The 19,870-nt window shown below is 43.7% G+C and overlaps 3 protein-coding genes across 22 annotated transcripts in view; 1 reads left to right on the forward strand and 2 right to left on the reverse strand.

Annotated features, from left to right (window-relative positions):
- PHF20 (PHD finger protein 20) overlaps window positions 1-11,168 on the forward strand; it is a 71,733-nt gene extending 60,565 nt beyond the window's left edge. For all 18 annotated transcript variants that reach the window (XM_077187559.1, XM_077187557.1, XM_077187568.1 and 15 more), the window contains 4 exons: window positions 1,919-2,114; window positions 4,540-4,939; window positions 6,774-6,957; window positions 8,516-11,168. In XM_077187559.1, the coding sequence (XP_077043674.1) occupies window positions 1,919-2,114; window positions 4,540-4,939; window positions 6,774-6,957; window positions 8,516-8,658 (923 nt within the window). In that variant the 3' untranslated portion in view covers window positions 8,659-11,168. The remainder of the gene's footprint in view (window positions 1-1,918; window positions 2,115-4,539; window positions 4,940-6,773; window positions 6,958-8,515) is intronic.
- Window positions 2,044-18,031, reverse strand: SLA2 (Src like adaptor 2). The gene is given in 6 exon segments (XM_054644753.2): window positions 2,044-2,162; window positions 14,694-16,678; window positions 16,773-16,899; window positions 17,069-17,200; window positions 17,203-17,211; window positions 18,007-18,031. Coding segments are annotated over 5 exon segments (444 nt in total). The 3' UTR covers window positions 2,044-2,162; window positions 14,694-16,527.
- Window positions 17,924-19,870, reverse strand: part of NDRG3 (NDRG family member 3) — a 58,668-nt gene continuing 56,721 nt past the window's right edge. For all 3 annotated transcript variants that reach the window (XM_054644386.2, XM_054644385.2, XM_054644384.2), the window contains one exon: window positions 17,924-19,464. In XM_054644386.2, coding sequence (XP_054500361.1) covers window positions 19,286-19,464 — 179 coding nt within the window. In that variant the 3' untranslated portion in view covers window positions 17,924-19,285. The remainder of the gene's footprint in view (window positions 19,465-19,870) is intronic.

Raw genomic sequence — 19,870 nt, forward strand, 5'->3', positions numbered from 1 at the left:
ATATATTTAAGGTTTCTTTAGAATATCTTGCTTCTGTTAAAGATATTTTGCTTTATGCCAGTTGAAGGTAGTTTTAAAGGGACTAAAATACACTTGCAAACTGAAGTTGTGTCATCACACTTGAATGAGTGTTTCTGTGCAGAAGGTGATTACAGCTTCATTTGTTGAATTCATTAACTATTAATTTCAAGATTCTGAAGTTTACATTGGAGGGGACTTAATTTTTACCTTTTAGCTCTGTCTTAATTTTACTGCTGTTGTGAAAAAGGAAAACATGTCCAACTTTTTGACTGCAAAGATGGCTTTTCAGTGACTGTTTTTGGCTTGAAGTGAGCTGATAGGCTGTATGAATCTACAAAGAAGTGGCTTTTAAAACTGAGCATGGCAATTCAGCAGACTCTTACTTAGGAGCTTTCCCCAGTCTATACTGCTGGGACTTGTAACAGCACCATTCATTCTATTAGAAGTAAAAAGCAAATTTAGTGTAATTTTGTCTAATAACTGTACTAACTGCTGTTTTACTCAGATCTTTTTGAATCGGTTAGGATTTTTAAGAGATTCGTTAACATTTACCCTTGCTTAAACATGATCAAGATGATTATGTAGCACAATTGCTTGTGGGCATAGTCTGGTGTCTCCTCTTCAGGTTATATACTTCAAAAGGGAGCTCTTTTTATCTCAGGGTGCACATCACCTCAGTTGTTCAGGTGACCATGAAGTTCTCAAAGTCACTGTTTTACTCTTGTGGACTGAACTGTACTTTGTCTCAGATGTCAGCTTCTCTAATGCAGAAATTAATGAGGGAGGGCCAATGCAGGTGGCCAGGAGCGTCTCTAATGTGGTTCTGACCATACAAAAAATTCTGCTTGCCTTCTTGCTTGATACAGTGTATCTGCCTTGGACGATTGAGCTGATACATCTTTCAAAATTCGTTTTTACCCTGTCATGAGTTCTGATGCCACCTAATACCCATTCTATGTAGTGCTAGCCTCAGTCTCACTCTGCTGCCTAGTAACTCCCTTTTTCTTTTTTTTTAGCTTCTCCTCTAGTCAATTGTAACCTGCTTATATTGGAGACCTTTTTGCAATTATGGTTCCCAGTCTGTGTTCCAGTTTTATCTCTGGTTTTGTGGGCTTGCTGCCTGAGCTGTATGTAGGCAGTGACTGATGTGGTTGTTTCTCTGGTAGCTGAGCTGTCCACTGAGAATATCTGTAGTAAATGTACATTTGTACAGGATGTGGGGGAGCTTTTGTTAGGTATTTAATGTGAAGGGTTTTTGTGTATGTTTGCAATTTAGTAAGCACCTTTCCTTGTAATACCATTTGTTTAGCAGTTGAAGTTACTTCTATTGATACATCTTTCACATTCAGCACTGTTTCATTTCAGCTGTTGCTGATATTCAATATCAAGAGATAATATTGATATCTCTTAAGATAGAATTATCATTATTAATAGCTTTACTTAGGCAAGTTTCCTATCAGAACCTTAGCCTTGATTCCTTCAAAATCTATTTTTGCACAACCTAGTACATGTTGATGTTAAAAACAAGATCACTGGGAAGCTGATTGTCTTTTTTTGCATTTTACTGTCTGCAGAGAGCTGCAGTCAGACTGTAACTTCTGTCGTAACCATGCTTAGACTAGACAATGTGATACTCTGCTAAAAATACACCTTTCTCAACCTCATCTGTAACTGTCTGTTGTGGATATCCTCTGGTGGAAGTTGGTGTCAGAATGTGTTTACACTTGGGCAGGGGTTTTTGGCTTCCTACTTTACAAGTTCTTAATTTCTTCATTGGTCTGCTTTTACAGGTTCTGTTGATAAGAACAAATAAGCTGTTGCAGTACCTAGAGATAATCAGAATTACTACCACCAATGTCAACATTTCATTTTAACTCACTCATTACTGTCACTTCAGGTCAGAGGTCCAGCTTAAAGTACTGGTATGAAAAGGAGTGGTTAAGTAATGGTCACATGCATGGCTTAGCGTTTTTGGAAGAAAATTACTCCCACCAGAATGCCAAGAAGATAGTGGCCACTCACCAGCTGCTTGGTGATGTACAGCGAGTGATCGAAGTCCTGCACGGGCTGCAGCTGAAGATGAGCATATTACAGTAAGCAGCATTTAAGTATCCGCCGGCATGTTCTCATCAGGAATTAACCTGCAAGTGTAAAAATCACCAGAAATTCAGACTTGCGTTTGGGCTGTGTGGATTTAAAACATAGTTTGAATTGCTGAAGTGATCTTGGGAAAGGACTTGGCTATTTGGAAACTGTTTAAGTGAGATGAGTGTAAATGGACAATGTGTATAGAAAGGGTCAAACTAATAAAACTAATGACAGTTTTTCCTAAATCACCCAAATGAATTTTAAGTAAGAACAGGATAGACTTATAACCCATGGCGCCATTTTTGCAGCACTTGCTTTCTCCATTCCAGGAAATCTGGTCATAGCTTCTCCAAGAGGAATCAGATCTTTTTATTTGGTACAGTATCTTGTTTTGGTGCAGTGGGAGAGTGGTCGCACTCTCAGCAACCTGCAGTACTTCATTTCTGAAAGGTTATTTCAGCTATATCTACAGAAAATAACAATTATTTACATAAAAGATTTTTTTCTATCAGTTCAACTTTTTTGTGTATCTTCCTATTTAAAGTCAACCTTGGATTCTGATGACTGAAAAAAAAATTAACTCAAATCTAGGAGTTTTAAATTTATTGAATTCCATAATTGTAATTTATTAGTTGATAATTTGCACGGCAGCAACTGTTTGGCAAACAAAGTGATTTTGCCATTTTTTAGACCCTTCCCCTAAATCTGTGGTAATGCAGGAGGCCCACTGACATGGAATAATGCTTAAAGCAAGACGGGAGCCATTTTAACATAGGGATTTGCTTTTCCATTATGGGATCCTTTTATTTAGATCTGTAAGTAATCTCTTTCCTTTTGGAGACTGAAACAAATACTTTAAGGCTACTCCTTGGGCCTTTTTTTAAGAGCAACATTTGAGTTTCAGGCAAGATTTACAGAGTACTGAGGTAAGGAGCACTGGGTGTATATGTGATGGTTGCTGCAGGTTTTGTTCTTTTTCTCTCCCATGCTGAAGTCGGTATGATGGCCTGGCTTAATTAAAGGTGAGGTGCGGTCCTGTTTGGATCTTCTGGTTAAAAGTTTCAGCTGCTGTTTTCTTTATCATGATATAAATTAGAAGGGATTTGAATAATTGCTGAATTTGAATAATTATTATATTGTTGATGCAGATCAGCAATATAGAGAAGATGATTTCATAGGTGCCTGAAATTATTAGGAATTGCTCAGTGTTTCAGAGAGGTTTCTCAGTGTTTCAGGGAAGTGGCAAAGGACACAAGGTGACCCCAGGAGTGCCATGGGAGGGTGAGCCTTCAGCAGGCAGGAGTTAAAAGGTTATTCAAGTATTAGCATTTGAATTTTCATCCTTTGGTAACTGGTGCATCATTTTTCAGAAAAGTTTTATGTCTTTTGTAAAATTATCCCTTGCTCTGTTCTGAGCAAAATACAGTTTCTTTAGGTGTAGCAGATGAGTGGAGCTCGAGCAGAAAGCTTTGGTAAATGAACACCTGGCTTTCACTTTTCCAGGCATGCCTTCAGGATGATTCACCAGGGAACTCTATCCTTGCTGTGCCATCACTGAAGTCAAAGATGCTTCTATGAAATAGTCTGAGCACATCCTTGGCAGCCGTACTCACTTTGGTTTCCTCTGAGAGACACTGAAGAAACCTGAGCTGCTGCAGGATGGATTAGAAAGCAGTTAATACCAAAGTCAGCTGGTCATGTTTTGTTCAATGGTTTGTTGAACAGCTAGAAAAGCTGGATCAGCTGAATAGAATAAGTCTGTCCACCTTTGCAAGGAAGCAGAGAGGGAGGCTTGAGGGCAGCCCCCCCTTTCTGTGCAGCCCAATGCAGCAGGGGCTTTAGAGCCAGGATTTGCTCTGCTGTGTTCCTGCAGCCTGTGGCGGATGAGCTGCCAGCCCTTTGAATATAGCAGAGTATTGTGCTTTGCTCTCCTTTTACTGCTGTTTTGATGCTTTACACAAGGAAGAACATGGGTTACAATGCTCACTCAGAATCTTTTGTTTGTTATATCTGTAATAATCTGATATCTATAGTTGTCCCCTCTGCTGAAATAAATAATGTATTAGTCAATTTGAAGACAATTAAAATAAGAATTTTTCTAAGAACAGATGAAGGGAACTCTGGCCACTCTGGGATACCACTACAGTTGCAATGTTGTGTACCATACCTTTACTAAAAATATCCCTGTTAAAATTAATTTCTGCTGCTAATAAATTGCAAATATTGAAGCAAAATGTTCCATGAAGGGCCAGCATTGGTGAGAAGTCGTATGTGTATATTTGCAGCTTATTCTTCAAGTTTTTTCTTAATCCAAACCTTGGCTTTTTTTTTCCCTTAATTATTCTTACTTAACTTCTTTATGCAAGAGGATAATTTGCTTAGTCACTTTGGCATTTAAATTGGATGGTTTACTTTTTTATGTTTGAACAGAAATAAAGAACACCCTGACTTAAAGCTTTGGTGTCATCCATGGAAGCACATCACGGTGGATGAAAAAATCCATACAAAACACATCATTCACTTTGAGGAAAACTGTTGCAAAGAGGAGACAGCAAGTTATAGAACTTGGAATGGGACAGTTGAGAAACCCTCAACAATTCCTTCTGTGGAGGAATCTTACATTACGAGTGAACACTGTTACCAGAAGCCTCGGGCCTACTACCCTGCCATAGAGCAGAGGCTGGTTGTGGAAACAAGAGGTTCAGCCATGGATGACGGAGTAAACAGAATAAGGGAAAATGGGGATGATACCTTCTCAGAGAGGTTTGGCTGGAATCTGGACCAAGAAATATGCAAGATGGAAAATGAATCTAAACACAATTACTCTAAGGTATTTTTATTAAAATAGCCTTCTCTAGCAAAGAGCATGTGTTTTCCTCACAACCTGCGAACTTCAGCCTTTTTAAATACTTTTTGGTCTGTTTGTGTTTATTTTTTTGTTAGACTGTTAAATTTAAGTTGCCAGTAACAACTAAAATGATAAATATGATCAACTCCTTCATTTTATATTAAAATTTGAAACTCTAGGTTGACTTCTGGACCTCAAGTTGTTTGAAGAGCGTGGACCATGTATTATGATCCACTGGTAGCTCATTGCTGCTTACTTTTGTGTACTTTTAAATGAAACATAAACACTAGCAGAGAGAGAACAGGCCAAGCATGTATGGTATTACCAAATACACTCATAGGCTAGCTTCTAACTATGTCCATCTTGTTTCCATGTTCTTTCTAATAGCTATATTAATTTTGGGTTCTTCAGGCAGCATTTCAAGATTGAAAAAAAAAAAAGGTATCAGCCTGAAGTGGTTTTTTTTTGTATTTTGTTTTTTGTTTTTTTTAAGACTGATCACCATGGAATCGTCCTGTATCTTCTTCCTACTGTTGCCCTTCAGGTTTAGCTTTTCAATGCTTGGTTCTCATTGTCATCTCTGTCAGCCTAGTAGAGGCCTTTCTGCTCTCCAGTGCAAAAATTTTGCTTCTATTAGTACCAATTCCTATGAAATGTGGGATGAGAAATATTGAAAACCCTCTGGGAAATGAGTAAAGCCCCTCTGCTCTGGAGCCAGGCTAGGGGAGCTGTGGGTGTTCACCTAGAGAAGGATCCAGGAGACCTGAGAGCCTCTTCCAGTGCCTAAAGGGCTCCTGGAGAACTGGACTTGGGACAAGGGATGGAGGGACAACACAAGAGGGAGTGGCATTAAGATGAAGGAGTTTAGATTTTAGATGGGATATTAGGAAGAAATTTTTCCCTGTGAGGGTGGTGAGCCCCTGGCACAAGTTGTCCAGAGAAGCTGTGGCCCCTGGATTCCTGGAAGTGTCCAACGCCAGGTTGGATGGGGCTTGGAGCAAGTTGAGGTAGTGGAAGGTTTTGGAACTTCTTTTGGAACCTCTTCCAACTACAGTACAATTTTATGATTCCATTAAATACTGAGCTCCCTTTTTTTAGATTAAAGGTTAGGCTAGCTCTTATTTCATCCATATGTAAGTTGTAATTTGCTACTTTTAACTTCTCTGTCAGTCTGTTGAGACTGTGTTTTGTTTCCTAGAAAGGGAAATATTTTAGTTCTCCAATCTTAAAAAGCCTTTTTTCTAAAGGATCATATTTCAGCAGAAGGATGAGAAAAGTAGGGGAGTAGAATGAGCACTGCTGATGTTGTAGTCAAGTTTTGTAAGGAGTGGTAATGCTTGTTTGGAGATGGTTGAGCAAAAGTTTTAGTAGAATTTTGATTAGATTCCTTAAGGAAAAATCCCTTTTCACTCCTGAATTGTTTGCTCTTTAGTTGGTTTAGTTGATTATTGTAAGGTGTATTGTATTGTATTGTCAGGTTCTAGGAACAGCTTCAGCATTCTCTGAGATACACAGATTAAGTGCAGGATCTTCCAGATGAACAGTGGCAGGGAGATAACTACACATGTGTATGTTATCTTCAGAAAACCAGATGTTTGTAAAGTACAAGTAGTTTCTAGCAAAATACCCATAAAAATATGTTTATATTGAGATCTTCTTGCCCAAACCACGTTAGTGTCTGTTTATGGTCTGTGTCTCTATCACTCACTGGCCTACGATGAGCTCGGCAATTATAGAGGACTGGGAGGACTCAAGCAGTTTGGCTCCCCAATTCTCTTTCACTGTAACAAATATTTAATGTGTGTATTTCTGCTAGGTGAGAGAGTCTGTCTCTAAGAAAGTCTCTCCAGAGGAAGCTATTGAAATGAAATTGCTGGAAAAAGACAAAGAAGGAGTAGTGAACTCACAGCTGCAGTGGCAGCTCAATCTTTTAGCTCATGTGGAATCTTTGCAAGATGAAGTCATACACAGAATGGATTTCATTGAGAAGGAGCTAGATGGTAAGTTAGTAGTGTTATTCTAGTTTAAAACAATTTTTTTTAACTGACCTACCTGTTGAAAACATATTAACCAGAATTTTACTTCTTCAGACCTACAAAGAGATTAATGTTCCATTATCACATTTTCTAAATAGAAAATAGAAAGGCTGCTGATGTGGGGGGTGGATTTTAAAATAAAGACCAGAATTTCACAGAAGTTCTAGTTAGGTCATCTCTAAATAGTTGCATCAGATGTTGTACTGGAACATCTTTGTGTCTTTTTGGGTTTAGTTTTTTGTCATTTTCCAAAACTCTTCTGTGTGTCTGCATTTCTCTGTTCTTCGGGGACTTGCTGGCTATGTTAGCCCATTCTGAGTAGCCTCTTCAGTGCACAAGGCTCTTGTCCTTTCCTGTCTCTTCCAAATTCTTCATCTAAATATATTTTAAGATTTTCATAGTAATGGAAAACTTAGAAATCCTTTGTTCAATTCAATGTGTTGCATTGAATGATTCGGGATAGTTCTTCTTTACATTGTTAAGTCTGACCATTGGTTGTGTAGTGGTTATAACAGTAGCTTTACTTGCAGGGGAATCCAACTTCTGCCCAAGTAAGAGCCCTGTCTTTGTAAGTAAGGTACTGAAAAGTTGGACAGCTAAGGGGCTATGTCAGGTAAAGAAGATCAGTCAGGGCTGTGCTGCCTAAAAAGCTCTGGTTCCAAAAAGTTGGACTTCTTGTACCTGCTGCTGAGCAGAGGTCTGTGCAGTGTGTTGCTGCTTTGACCAGGAACTTTCTTACTCCAAGGTGGGATGTGTCAGTAACGAGTGATGCTGCTGGTTCTGCAGCAGGTGTTGCCATAAGTGAAATTTACCTGTTGATCTGGTTGGTGGCAAGGCTGCTCTTGGTAGAGGTATTTATTCTGTCTTCGAGGTTTCAGTCTCCATCTGCAGTACTACCAACATCCCCAGAACTCATCATAGTCTAACCTGACCACCTTCCTTGTGAGCATGTTACATTGTCACTTGATTTGTCTTCTGCCGGGGGGGGGGGGTTCTTGTTTCCCACAGAGAAGCTTTTTAAAGGAGAAGTTTATTTTCTTTATGGAGCACTCTGCTGCTTTGCGCTTTTGATCTTCATCCCCATTTTGTGTTACCCAGTTCTGTCTTGGTCAGTTGCGTTCTGTATTAATGACAAATCTCTTTCATTCTGATAGTCCCATTTTTGATGGTGTAAACTCCCTAAACTCCCTGTATCACAGTTTATTTGCCTGAAATTGACACAGATCAGAAGAAGTTTAGCATGAGGTTTCACAATGTCTGGTCCAGAGTTTTCCTTTCCTGCTTTTTCTTAGGAGCAGCAGCTTCTACCTCCATCCCCATGTGAATTATTTGGTAATGTATCAAAAGTTACTTGCAGAGATTGGTGTGAAGTGTTCACTTCTATGATTCTCAAATAACTGTTAAAAATATTGCCCACTGCCTTCTCAAGATTTACAAAATATTTAAGGAATTCTTGTTTTGTGACTTCAGATGAGCTGTTTGCTGAGAACTGCAGTAGTGATGGATTTTGTTTTCTTTGCAGTTCTGGAGAGTTGGCTGGATTACACAGGAGAGCTGCAACCCCCAGAACCACTGGCTCGACTGCCCCAGCTCAAACATTGCATAAAGCAGCTGATAACGGACTTGGGCAAAGTGCAGCAGATCGCACTGTGCTGCTCCACATGAGCCTGGAGAGCTCTGGGCTGGGACTGCCTGCAAAGCTGCAGTATCTCTCTGATGGGAGCACATCTGAATCTGTAAATTAAACTAGCATGATGCTTGCATGGGATGCAGATTGACTTCAGACACTTGTGAAGAAGTATTGTTCAAAGAAGAGCAAAAAGGTTATTTCAGGTCTATTAGACAATTATAATGCTGTGGAAGAGGTCATACTCTTGTCTCCTGTTGCCAGTTGGTTGATAAGTTAGACTAAAATTTTCACTCCCTACAAGTTGTTCATCAAAATGGTAGACTTCATCATTAAATTGACTAAAAATTGTGCCACTGAAAAACAGAGTTCTAAGAGCCAAAAAAGTTTGGTTGACGGGGGTTGTAAATAACTTTGTGTAGTTTAAGTGACTCATGTCATGTTTTATTTCTTCTGGTTTATGCATACTAGCACTCAGTATTTAATCATTAGGAGATGTTATAACAGTTTCAGACTTAGTAAGTATGAATGTCCAGCTCTTGACTATAAGTGTTATGTGGAGGTTTTCAAGTAACAGTGGCCTGACCCACACTTCTGTTACAGTAAATAATGTAGCAGGAGGTCACAGGTGGATTGCACTTGTTTTCCATATTTATCCTCTCACTGTCACATGACCTGGTACTGCCCATGAAGGTGGTGTTTGTGTGTATTCTTGAGCTCTTCAATCCGGCCATCCTGTGCCTCCTGCAGCAGTTGCTGGGGGATCCCCTCGTTGCAGTAGTATGGAATGCAGCCAGGAAAGGACTGGAGCCACGCTCTGAGTTCAGACTGCAGCATGGTCTGTCGTGGATGTGATATATTTTCTACCCATTTGTTAATAATTGCCATTCCGGTTATATTTGGAAATCTAGATTTTTTTTTTTTTTCAATACTCTGGATGTGTTCATTGTAAAGACTTGCTATGAATGTGTGGTTTTGGGAATCAGTTTTTGTGTAAATAAAGCCTCGAGATCTATGCATGAGGTGCTGTCCTTGCAGACAGTGAGTGGGTTATTATCTTAAATACTCTGTGTTCACAAAGTCCCTTTTTATACCTTAAGTTTTAATTTTCAGTTTATATTTACTTTGTGATGTATGTGACAAGGCTGCTGATTTTCAGTCAAGTTGTACAGAACCTTTGGAACGTTGTGAGCATTTGAGAGGTTCAGAGTCTTTCAGCTGCAGATCACCGCTCCTGAAATAATGGCTGTAACTTCAGTTTTCCTTCGCAGACATTGCTAAGTTCAGTTCCCTATGGAACACAGTGAGCTGGTTTTGCAGTGAGAGGGTGTCCTTAAAAAGCTGGATTTGTTACCCTTATTTTATTGTATGCAGTGGTACTACCAAAGGGTAACATTCAAACAGAGTTGTAATGGAAAGGCCCATACCTGTACAAATTACTAATTTGGAATATATATCTGTAATGTTTTTATTCTGCAAAGAATAATGAAAACTTGAAATATCCGGTATTATTGTAGGAGCTACAGTCTCTACATGGTGAATATTTTATTTCCTTCAGAAAACAAAGTAATTAGGCTGCTCTAGGAAGTAACTAAGACTTTTATGCCAAGATTCAGTTCAGGCAATAATTTGTCTCACAGTTTTATAGTACTGTGTTGGTATATAGTGAATACAACGTACATACAGCAGAAAAACAAATTTTCTTTTCTGTAACACAATTGGAATAAAGCTTACATTGTATTTTAAGGATCACTTGGCTCTCTGAAGATGAGACCAGTGCTTATACCTTGGCTCGTTCCTGTCAGGTACCTGAGCTCATGTAGCTCAGAACAGCATCAGAGGAGCCTCCCAGGCAGCTGGTGATTTTCAGGTGACATAGACCAGAAAAGGCGTTCCCTGGTTACAGTCTGTAAAGCAGGACACACTGTGTGGGAACAGCTTGGTTGTGCTCCCAGTCTGAGGGCATTCAAGCACTCAGTCCCTGAGCTGGCTTCTTGCTCCAAAGGGGGATTTTCTTCTCAAGCAATGGCTTTTGTGTGCTCATTGTGTATTTTTACTTGTCAGTTTATTTTTGCTCAGGGCAGTATTGGAGGTTTGGAAGAAAAAGCATTTCCCATGGGTAGATCAAGTTGCAGACCCTGGAGACTTCAGTAGTGCTGGGGAAGCCCTTGCAGATAAAGACTGAAAATATTTATTTAAAATAGAGTAGTATTTCTCGTATTCAGGGAAGATTCTTCATTGTGCTCTGCCTGGATTTATTTCTGTCCCTTTTTTTGCAAGTTTCCTCATTGTTATTTTTAGTCTGGACCAGCTGTTCAGACTGACAGGTCACTTTTTGGTTTCTTTAAATCACTGGTAAGTGAATGCAACGTGGAGCCTTGGTGAACTGAGCAAACATTGCACTGTGGGTACACACGTGTTTGTTGATGCACTATTAGAACCAAGGGGCTGTACATAGAATTTTGTTTTGGAGCAATATTTGCAAAACTTGAAGACTTCTGTATCTTGGTGTTTGAAATAAATAAAAAATAGGTTTTTGTTGTTTAAATTCTTAGTAAAGTCTTTGTTTCAATTAATGATAACTCAAATAATTTTGGAATTTTTTCCTTCGCATTGCTTTGAAATGCAAGTACTGTAGTTTGTCAGGTATATATATCTCTTTACTGTTGCTAAAGTCTGGAGATTACTATTTTCCAGAACTATGTTATATAAATATCCTTAATAGTGTATTGGATATTGTTTAATGAGGAGCTCATACATTTTGTTCCCAAATCCTAATATATGTAGTATATTAGTACCAATATATATAATATATTTGTACCTAGTATGTGTGATCTGACCCTAAGTTTTGTTCTGTTTGGAAGAGCAGCCTGTCAGGGGCAGCCGCAGCAGCTCAGAGGAAACACAGCATTAGCGATGGTATGAAGCAAGGAGCTCTGGATGCAGTTGAACAATCCATATAGAGAAAATGCATGGGAAGAGGAGGAAGGAAACTGGGGAGGGCTGGAGAAGCCCAGGGTGCCTGAAGGCAGGGGGCAGGCATTGATGTACCTTCAGCTTCCATCTCTTCCCTCTCAGTTTCCCCAGTGGGAGCAAAGCAGATGTATTCCCTTGTCATACCAAATTTTGCTTTCTAACTTCATTCTCAAAAAAAAAAAAAAAAAATTAAAGGATTCTTGTGAAACTGGATTTTAAGGCTGGAGGGTGCATCACTGCTGGAGCCTGGTGTGTGAAGCCTGGAGAGACCTAAGCCACTGACAGCAGATCTCACTGTGTCTCACTGCACTGTGTCATGATGCAGGTCTTTGATGATCATTTAAATGTCAAAATCGGGTTTGAAGTTGTGGTCTGGATTTGAAATAATTCAATGGGATGTGTGCTGTAGCTTGTCATGTTTTGATGTGCCCTCTGATTTATTTACCTGTGTGATAGGAAGGTTTCTGTAGATGCAAACTCAGAGAAGGAGTCAGCTCTCAGTCAGCAGTGGGACTTCATGTGGGTAGAGTTGCCATATTCTCGCTGTTATTTGACCAAAACATCATCTGTTGACCATTGTCCAGCCCATGGGTCATGTTCATGCCCATTATGATGGCCAGTGCACCATCCTTGCTGTTGCTGCCTGCTGTTCCGTCCACCTGTGGGAGTGCTTGTGGGTGGTCCTTGCGCTGATTTCCCAGTGGGGTTCTGGTGCACTTCAGGCCATTGCAGTTGTTCAGTACTGTTTCACAGCTTTGTGCTAACCCTTCTGGTTGCACAGCAGTTCTTGTGAAGGTAAAAAACTGTATACCGTTTTTTAGCTGTCTCGTCTGGGTAATACCTGCTGTGAGTAACCCCAAACAACGTCCTGTTGAAACAGTTCAACAGTAAATACCACTTTTTTTTTTTCATTTTACAACATAGAAGCAGACAGAAAACACTGAGAACAAACCAGCAAAACTGGGAGTCATCCTGTCCTGCTGCGGAGTTTTCCTGCTGGTGGTGCTTGTGTGCTGTTGGGGTGTTTGAAAGGAGAAGCTGAAGGGGCCACGGAGTGTTGCAGTGCTCCATATCCAATTCTGAGGGGCTGCATGGGCTTGGCAGTGGATGCTGTGAGTACCTTCAGGGCTTCCAGACTGGTGACTTGGTGAGTAAGTCATGGAGCTTGATACAGACATGACAAAGGACATCAGGGAAGGACCAGCTCCTCAACAGGTGGTTTCTGTGCCCTTGGGTTGAGGGTTGGGTGGATGCTGCTCTGAGGCCAGGCTCTAGGCACAGCCATGTCCTTTGCACAGAGGCTCTGAGCTGATGAAGACACTTTGCCTACTTTGCAGCTCCTCGAAATCCCTTTGATCCCAGCAAATGCTGCTGCAGGGAAAGATGCTAAGCTCCAACTATCAAGACTCATCAAAGGCCGACTGGGTGGTGAGATTTTCACCTTTTCCTCCCTCCCTCCCTCCCTCCCTCCCTTTCTTTTTCTCTTTCCCTTTATACATATCCTTGGGTGATATTTTTGTAGTTTTATGTTGTTGGAAATGATGTAACTTTTACAATTTTCGAAGTAACTTCAGTCATGTGTTTGTTTGCCTTTGCCAAAGGGGAAGGGAGGGGTTGGGGTGGTGTGGAATTGAAGTTTCTCTCCAAAAGACTCTACTCACTGAGGGTTTGAATTTCACTCAGTGAGGCCTGACAGGCTTCACATCAACAAAAATCAACATCTACAGGTTGGGAGTAGCAAGAAGATACAGAGAAGATAAACAGACATTAACAAATATGCCCTCGTTAGGCTGGAGTCATCTGATCTGGAAAAAGATTGATTAGAGAACAAAAGAATGAGGACTAAATTAGCATCAAAGGTGAAGAGATCCAATAGGAGATCAAGTGCTGAGATTTGTATAATGTAGAACCCAATGAATGAGAATTTATTTGGGTTTTAAATGTATAAATATGTGAAAAGTCTAGCAAAGAACTAGGTGAGCTGGAATGATTTCTACTGCACATCCTGTCTGGAATAAAGTAGTGCCTGATTCTCTAACACTTGAAAGATGGTACTCGAGAGTTTCTTCTATTCCTGCAGTTAGAATGACAACTTTGCAATGCTTTCATATTGTTATATTACTATAGATAATAATCAAAACAGCTACATACTTGCTTTCCTTTGCAGCCAAATTGTTCAAAAATAAACCCTGTGTACGTGTATTTATACACATTGAGCATTTCAGTATTGTTTCACTCTAATCCACCCCAAGGGATCTATTAACAAGAATCTGGGTTACTCCCATCTCCTGGGACAAGTTTTTAACACTTGTCACTCCAGAGGGAGTGGTGACACGGCTCTTGGGGAGGTCTGTGCTGCCCACAGTGTGGCTGATCTGGCTTAAGTGGCCACGAGTCACAATTGCAAGGTAGCCTGAACCCTGTGAGGATCCTGGGCACTTGGAACACCACTGGGGAAGACCTGCTGTGTCTTCACAGCTGCCCACGCTGGAGTGGCTGGGATAACTGGTGGGTCCTCCCCTGCCCTAGCACTTGTGGTCTTGCTGGAGCTTGTTCTGTCACTTCAGAGCCTTCAGTGTCCCTGTCCTGCACTGCCTGGGAGGGTAGCCCCATGGTCAGCATTCTTGCTCTGCTCTCCTCTTGCTGGCGGAGCACTGCTGCTCTTGGGAGCTGTTGGACCCACTCTGTGCTTCAGCTGTCTGTTAAAATCTGCTTCATGCCCGTGGTGTTCAGAGGCTGCAGCATTCAGCCCTAACAGGCAGGGAATGGGCCTTGCAGTGCCCTGGAAAAACATTTCCCAGCATGAGTGGCACGTGCCCAGGGCAAGGAGATTTTCAGGATAGGAAAGTTGGAGGGCTCAGAGGCTGCTAGCAATGGAGAAGGATTTGAAAAGCCTTTACAACCACATCTGTCCCATTTTACCTGGCTCCAGGTTACAAATGGCAGAGCACCAGGCTCTTGACTGTGGTCTTTTGTGTAAATGCATCCAACAACCTGGGTGCAGATTGGTGATGGAGGGAGGAACCCAAGAGCCACGTTGGTTCACACAACATGGGTCAATAGCAAATATAAACCATGCGAAACTCCTCTGAGTTACCTTGGATCCCCAAGCGTGACAACAGCAGGACCAAGACAAACCCCAGCCTGTTCTGTGCTGAGGCCACCTGGGCTGGAGGCTGGGGCTGAGCAGGTCTGTAAAGCTCTGGGTGGAGAAGAAAACAAGAAAATTATGGTAGGTTTCAAGATTGAGCTCATCAGACAGGAAAATGAGGAAGGGATGTCCACGCAGGACACCTGCAGCTTTTGGGTTAAGGGGCAGGTCTTGCTGCACCGGCCTAAAGGTGCAGAGAGGGAAGGAAGAGAGGGACTGTGCCAAGCAGCAAAATTACTTTTGCATCACCTCTAGCCACAGAGGAAGCTCCAGCTTTGCTAATAAGAGCCTGTTGAAAGCAGAGGCTCGTAAGTGTGGCTGCTCTGAGGCCTTTCTGCTGCGTTCAGGCCCCTCAGCCCTGCAGTGTAGCTGGGATCGGGGCTCTACCTGAGTATTTGCATTCTACTTCTTTGAATAATCTATTCCTGGCACGGACCCATTTCTTTCCCCATTGTTCCTAGAACAGCAGTTGTTCATGTTAAATTACACATTTAAACCTATTGGGCTCATGAATTTGCCTGAAGAGAGTTGTCTGAGGACCAGCACCGCCCGTGGCTGCCTGCTCACTCCAGCTGGGGCCAAGGGCTATGGGAGGAGCAAATCGCCTCAGGCTGTGGCAGTGAAATTGGCCCCATGGGCAAGTCCCAATAAAGTTCACCTCAGCTGTGAACTTTAAAGGTGCCTTTTAATTTATAACAGATGGTTATTGCTGCATGTCCAGCAGGATCCTGTTTTATGGAATTTACAATCTATGTGTTAAAAGGTCTAAAAAAATAGGGCACAGTCAGGGGCTGGTTTCCCCCTGGCTGCTGGTCCCACCAAGCAGAGTGGTGAGTTATGGGGGTGAAAGCACTCTGATGGTCCACAGCTGCTGCCTACAGGCCTGCACAGACACCCATGCCCCTAAAACAGTTGTGCTTAAACTTGGAAGGTCCGATAGGCGCGGGCTGTTCCTCCACCTGGGCCAGGATTTGGTTTATTGAACATTTCTATCCTCTCTCTGCTGGTGTGGGAATACAGATGCCAGGGGCCCCATTGCAGCCTGTAGGGCACGCAAGGCTCCTTCTCTGTGCAGCCTCTGCCTCCTTCTCCCTTGGGTGCTGGTTGAGGTTCATGCATCCTGTTGGTGCTCATGCATCCTGTCCCAAAGTGTCCTGTGAAGGAAAGACAGGCCCTCAGGCAGCTGCCTCCTTCAGCATCGCTGCCTGCCTGGCTCTGCATTGGTCTTGGCTGTCCCACATTCTGGTCAATGGGCCCCAGCACGAACAAGAGACTCGCTGAAAGTAGGAGAAGGCTGAGCTGGTGCATGGGTGTCCACCACAGAGCTGTGGCCAAGTGGGGACCCTGTCCTCAGCTCTCCTTCACTATGTGAGAAATGATCCTCACTTTAAAAATTTCAAAAGGTTTATTAAACCTTAACAAAAATTACAACAAAGTACTGCATCAGGAAAGATTTCAGTGTTGGGAGTCTCCATAACTAGCTCATCTACAAAATGAATGCTCTGCCTTTTATATCCTTAGCTCCTCCCAAAGTTTTGTCAGTCAAGTCCATCTCTGCTGTCCATTGGTGAAGATTACTTTCTTACATCTTGACTGGAGGCCAGGTGTTGTCATGTTGCGCTGCTTGGTAACAAGCCCTCCCAAATGCCCTCGCTACCGAGGCTATTACAAGGGGGAGGGGAAAGAGGGGAAAATATGTCCTATGGGAGGACATATTATAGTAACATCACTATACATTCACATAGTATCTGTCTCTTAACTGTGAGACCTAACTATTACATTACTCATCTATAACAACCATCTTTCCTGTGGGGTCTGGCTTGGGGGTGTCAGTCTCTGAGAGAATCAGGTAAGAGCTGATGGCTTCCCTCAGGCCGTGGCTGATGGGAGACTCCTCTGGTGGGGATGTGGTCTCCAAGAACAGGAGGGAGCTGCTTGAGAATAGAAACGGCAGTCCGCAGGCAGCCCACAGCCCCTTGAGGGTCAGGTGCGGGGAGGCCCGGCCCCTGTCCCAGCTACCCTCACCTCTTAATCTTGTTCCAGTGGAGTGATGGCTTCCTGAGGACATTGAGTGCTGTGAGGGCTGGGGCCGCTCTTGGCCCTTCTATGGGGCAGGGCTCGCAGACAGGGCAGCAGAGCCCCTAGCTAAACTCTGGGCAGGGAGCCAACAGCATCAACAGGGTACAGCCCTGCCCCCCAGGCTGGGCACACCTGGGCAGGGGAGGGACCAGCTGCCACTTTTTCCCCCTCCCTCCTTTCAGGGCATGGGGGCATCTCCCCACACACTGCTCAGGGTGCTGGGGCGGGTGGTGGGGCATTACCAGAGTAGTGGTCCACCAAGTTGTGCAGGAAGGTGAGCCAGGATGAGATGTAGAGCCACCCATTATCCAGCTGGTGGATGTGATAGCGAGTCACTATGGCCCAGGCAGAGCACTTGCCACACGGCACCGACGGGAATAGCAGCCTGGCAGGCACAGGGCAAAGGGCACTTGGCTGGGCTGTCCCAGGACCCTGTCCTGCTCAGCCCCCGCTGCCTGATGCACTCTTTAACTCTCACACACTACAGGGATTCAACCATCCTACAGAAGTGGCAGCCATCACCTTTCTCCCCATGGGCCTTGTGGCTGCAAGCACCCCTGTGCCAGCCCCATGCCATGAGCACCTTCAGAACACTGTAGGCAATAGGGAATGGCTGGGACATCAGGTGGCATTGGTGCCACCGGCCACTGCACAGTGGCACCTGGCAGAATCTCCTCACAGGGTGTGATGGGGCTCTGTTTCTTTTTGTGGGCTGAGTCTTGTCACTCCTATGAGTAACCCAAAGCTGCAGGAACCTGATCGTGGTTTGCTCTTTTGAGGCCCCACGGCAGGGGCTCAGCACAGACTGGGGAGCAGCAACAGCTGGAAGCAGCCCTGTAGCCTGTGCTGCTGCAAACTTGTTGTTGTTTCCATTCTGGATGTTACTAGTTGCATTTTGGCGAGGCCAGCTCTCCAATGCCCTTGGACAGCCTTCTGCCAGGGGCCACAGGGCTGCCAACCACATTATTCTGGTGCAGAGGTACCCAGTCCTCCCCCTGCCCTGGGGATGAGTTTGCTGTACACAGCAGGAGACACTCAAGCTGCCAAACCCCCAGGGGTGCAGCTCGTGCCAAGAGAAACACCAAGAGTACATAGTGTAACAATGAAACTCAGTTATAGCTTTATTCAATAACCGGTACAAAGTCCCCCTCAGGCAGAGCCTCACAGTCCCATTCCCTACCTGAAATGGAGCAGAACATGAGCATGACCCTGGGAGGAGTTGGCTCCCATTGGGTCAGGGCTGCTCAGCAGTGAGGAAAGGTTTTGCTTATCAATTGAGACTTGCAGCAGCCTGACCACTCATCCCTTTTTTCCCATTAACACCAGACCTTGGCAGCAGGCATCCTTGGTAGCAGGCATCCTTGGTGACCCAGCCAGGTGTAAAAAGGTAGCACAGCTGTGAATTCCACAAAGACAATAACTGCTATCTGCACAGTGGTGTTCACTGCTCGCCCTTCTGACACGACTCACAGGAATGTGTGACTTCTGGCTGCCATACTCACTTGGTGTTTCCTGCCCCCATATAACTGCACCCTGTGCAGATCCTGCCAGGGGCAGTGGGACACAGAGATGGCAGTGCGGGAGATTCTGGGATCTCCACCTGGCAAGAGGCACTGCTTCCCATTTCACAACCTGCTCAATATTAAATATTCACCCGTGCCAGGGGAGAACAGCAACCATGTGTCACTGCATCCTGCCCTTTTGCTGGGTCTGCAGAGGGTTGCAGAAGTGGTCTAGAGCCAGGGCTGCTGAGTTTAATCCCTTGTACTGGGTTAATAGTGCACCTTGTTAGTGTAATTTACTAGTTAATTGCTTTGTTTTTTCAGGAGGCTCAGGTAAGAAATCACTCTGCTCCTTCTTAACACACATACACAGGTAAGACCAAAACAGTATTCCTGACCATTTGTTAGTCTCAGGCAGCATGGCATGTGAAACAGCCGTGGGGACAGACAGATCTTCCAATGGGTTCTGTGTCCCAGGTACAGCTCCACACGGCATTGCCTGCTCCAGTGCCTGGAGTGCCACATCCTCATGGTCTTACCTTCTCACGTCCCACCAATGACATACCAACTGCATCACAAGGGCCCTTTAGCAGAAGCACAACTAGAAAGCAATTCTAAACCTCACAAAGCCACAGAAATTATATTTAAATGAAGAGGGGAGACAACGGCTGTCATCTGGATTGATACACAGCACAGACAGGAGATGGCATCAGCATGTACAGTAATGGGATTTACTAAGACTGTGGAATGTCAATGAGTTTTAAAGAGACTCTGATGCCAAGGGGATACAGAAAAGATCAAAGTAATGTCACATACAGACTACCAAGGAGGTGGCTGCTTGGATGGGCATGCACAGGTTAGAGAGAACAGTTAATGCCATGTTGGATGAAATGCTAAATTCTGAGTGGGTTCAGTGGGGTGAGTGGAGCTGTCTGAATCCAGAAGAGGGGCTCCTGCCTAACAGGATACTTCCATGGTTTGAGGTGCAGCCTGGAGGTCGATTCCTTCTGGGGTTCCAGCACTCCCTTCCCCATGGGTGCTGGCATGAGACCGGCTGCGGCTGCTCTCACCAGAGCCCACACTGGAGGAGGAGTGGCTACGGGAACGCATCAACCGGGTCATGCTGGCTGCTGGCACTGCAAGAGAGAACAAACGTGGGACTCAGACAAGGAGGCAGCTCCTGGAGCCAAGACACAGTCACTCAGGTATGTGTCACTGGGTAAGCACAGAAAGAGCTGTACCCTTCAGAAGTAAACTCACTCTTCACTGCCAAAATTAAGTCTCTGCATGTCTAAAGCAAGATGTTTAAGGCCCAATTTCAAAAGGTCCAAGGTGAGAAAATGCCAGCAGTGTAACTGATCCTCTGCAAGTGCAGCCACGGCCAGTGTCTGTGCAAACCAAGGCAGCTGTGGCATGGATGACCTTTTGAAAGTTAGTCTCATCACTCTAGAAAACCACAGAGCTGAAGTCATGCAACAATCAACAAAATACAAATGAAAGGTGGAAACCCATAGCACACATGGTACAATGATCAGCCCACCC

Source organism: Agelaius phoeniceus, chromosome 17 (assembly GCF_051311805.1).
Source record: "Agelaius phoeniceus isolate bAgePho1 chromosome 17, bAgePho1.hap1, whole genome shotgun sequence".
Taxonomy (NCBI): Eukaryota; Metazoa; Chordata; class Aves; order Passeriformes; family Icteridae; genus Agelaius; species Agelaius phoeniceus.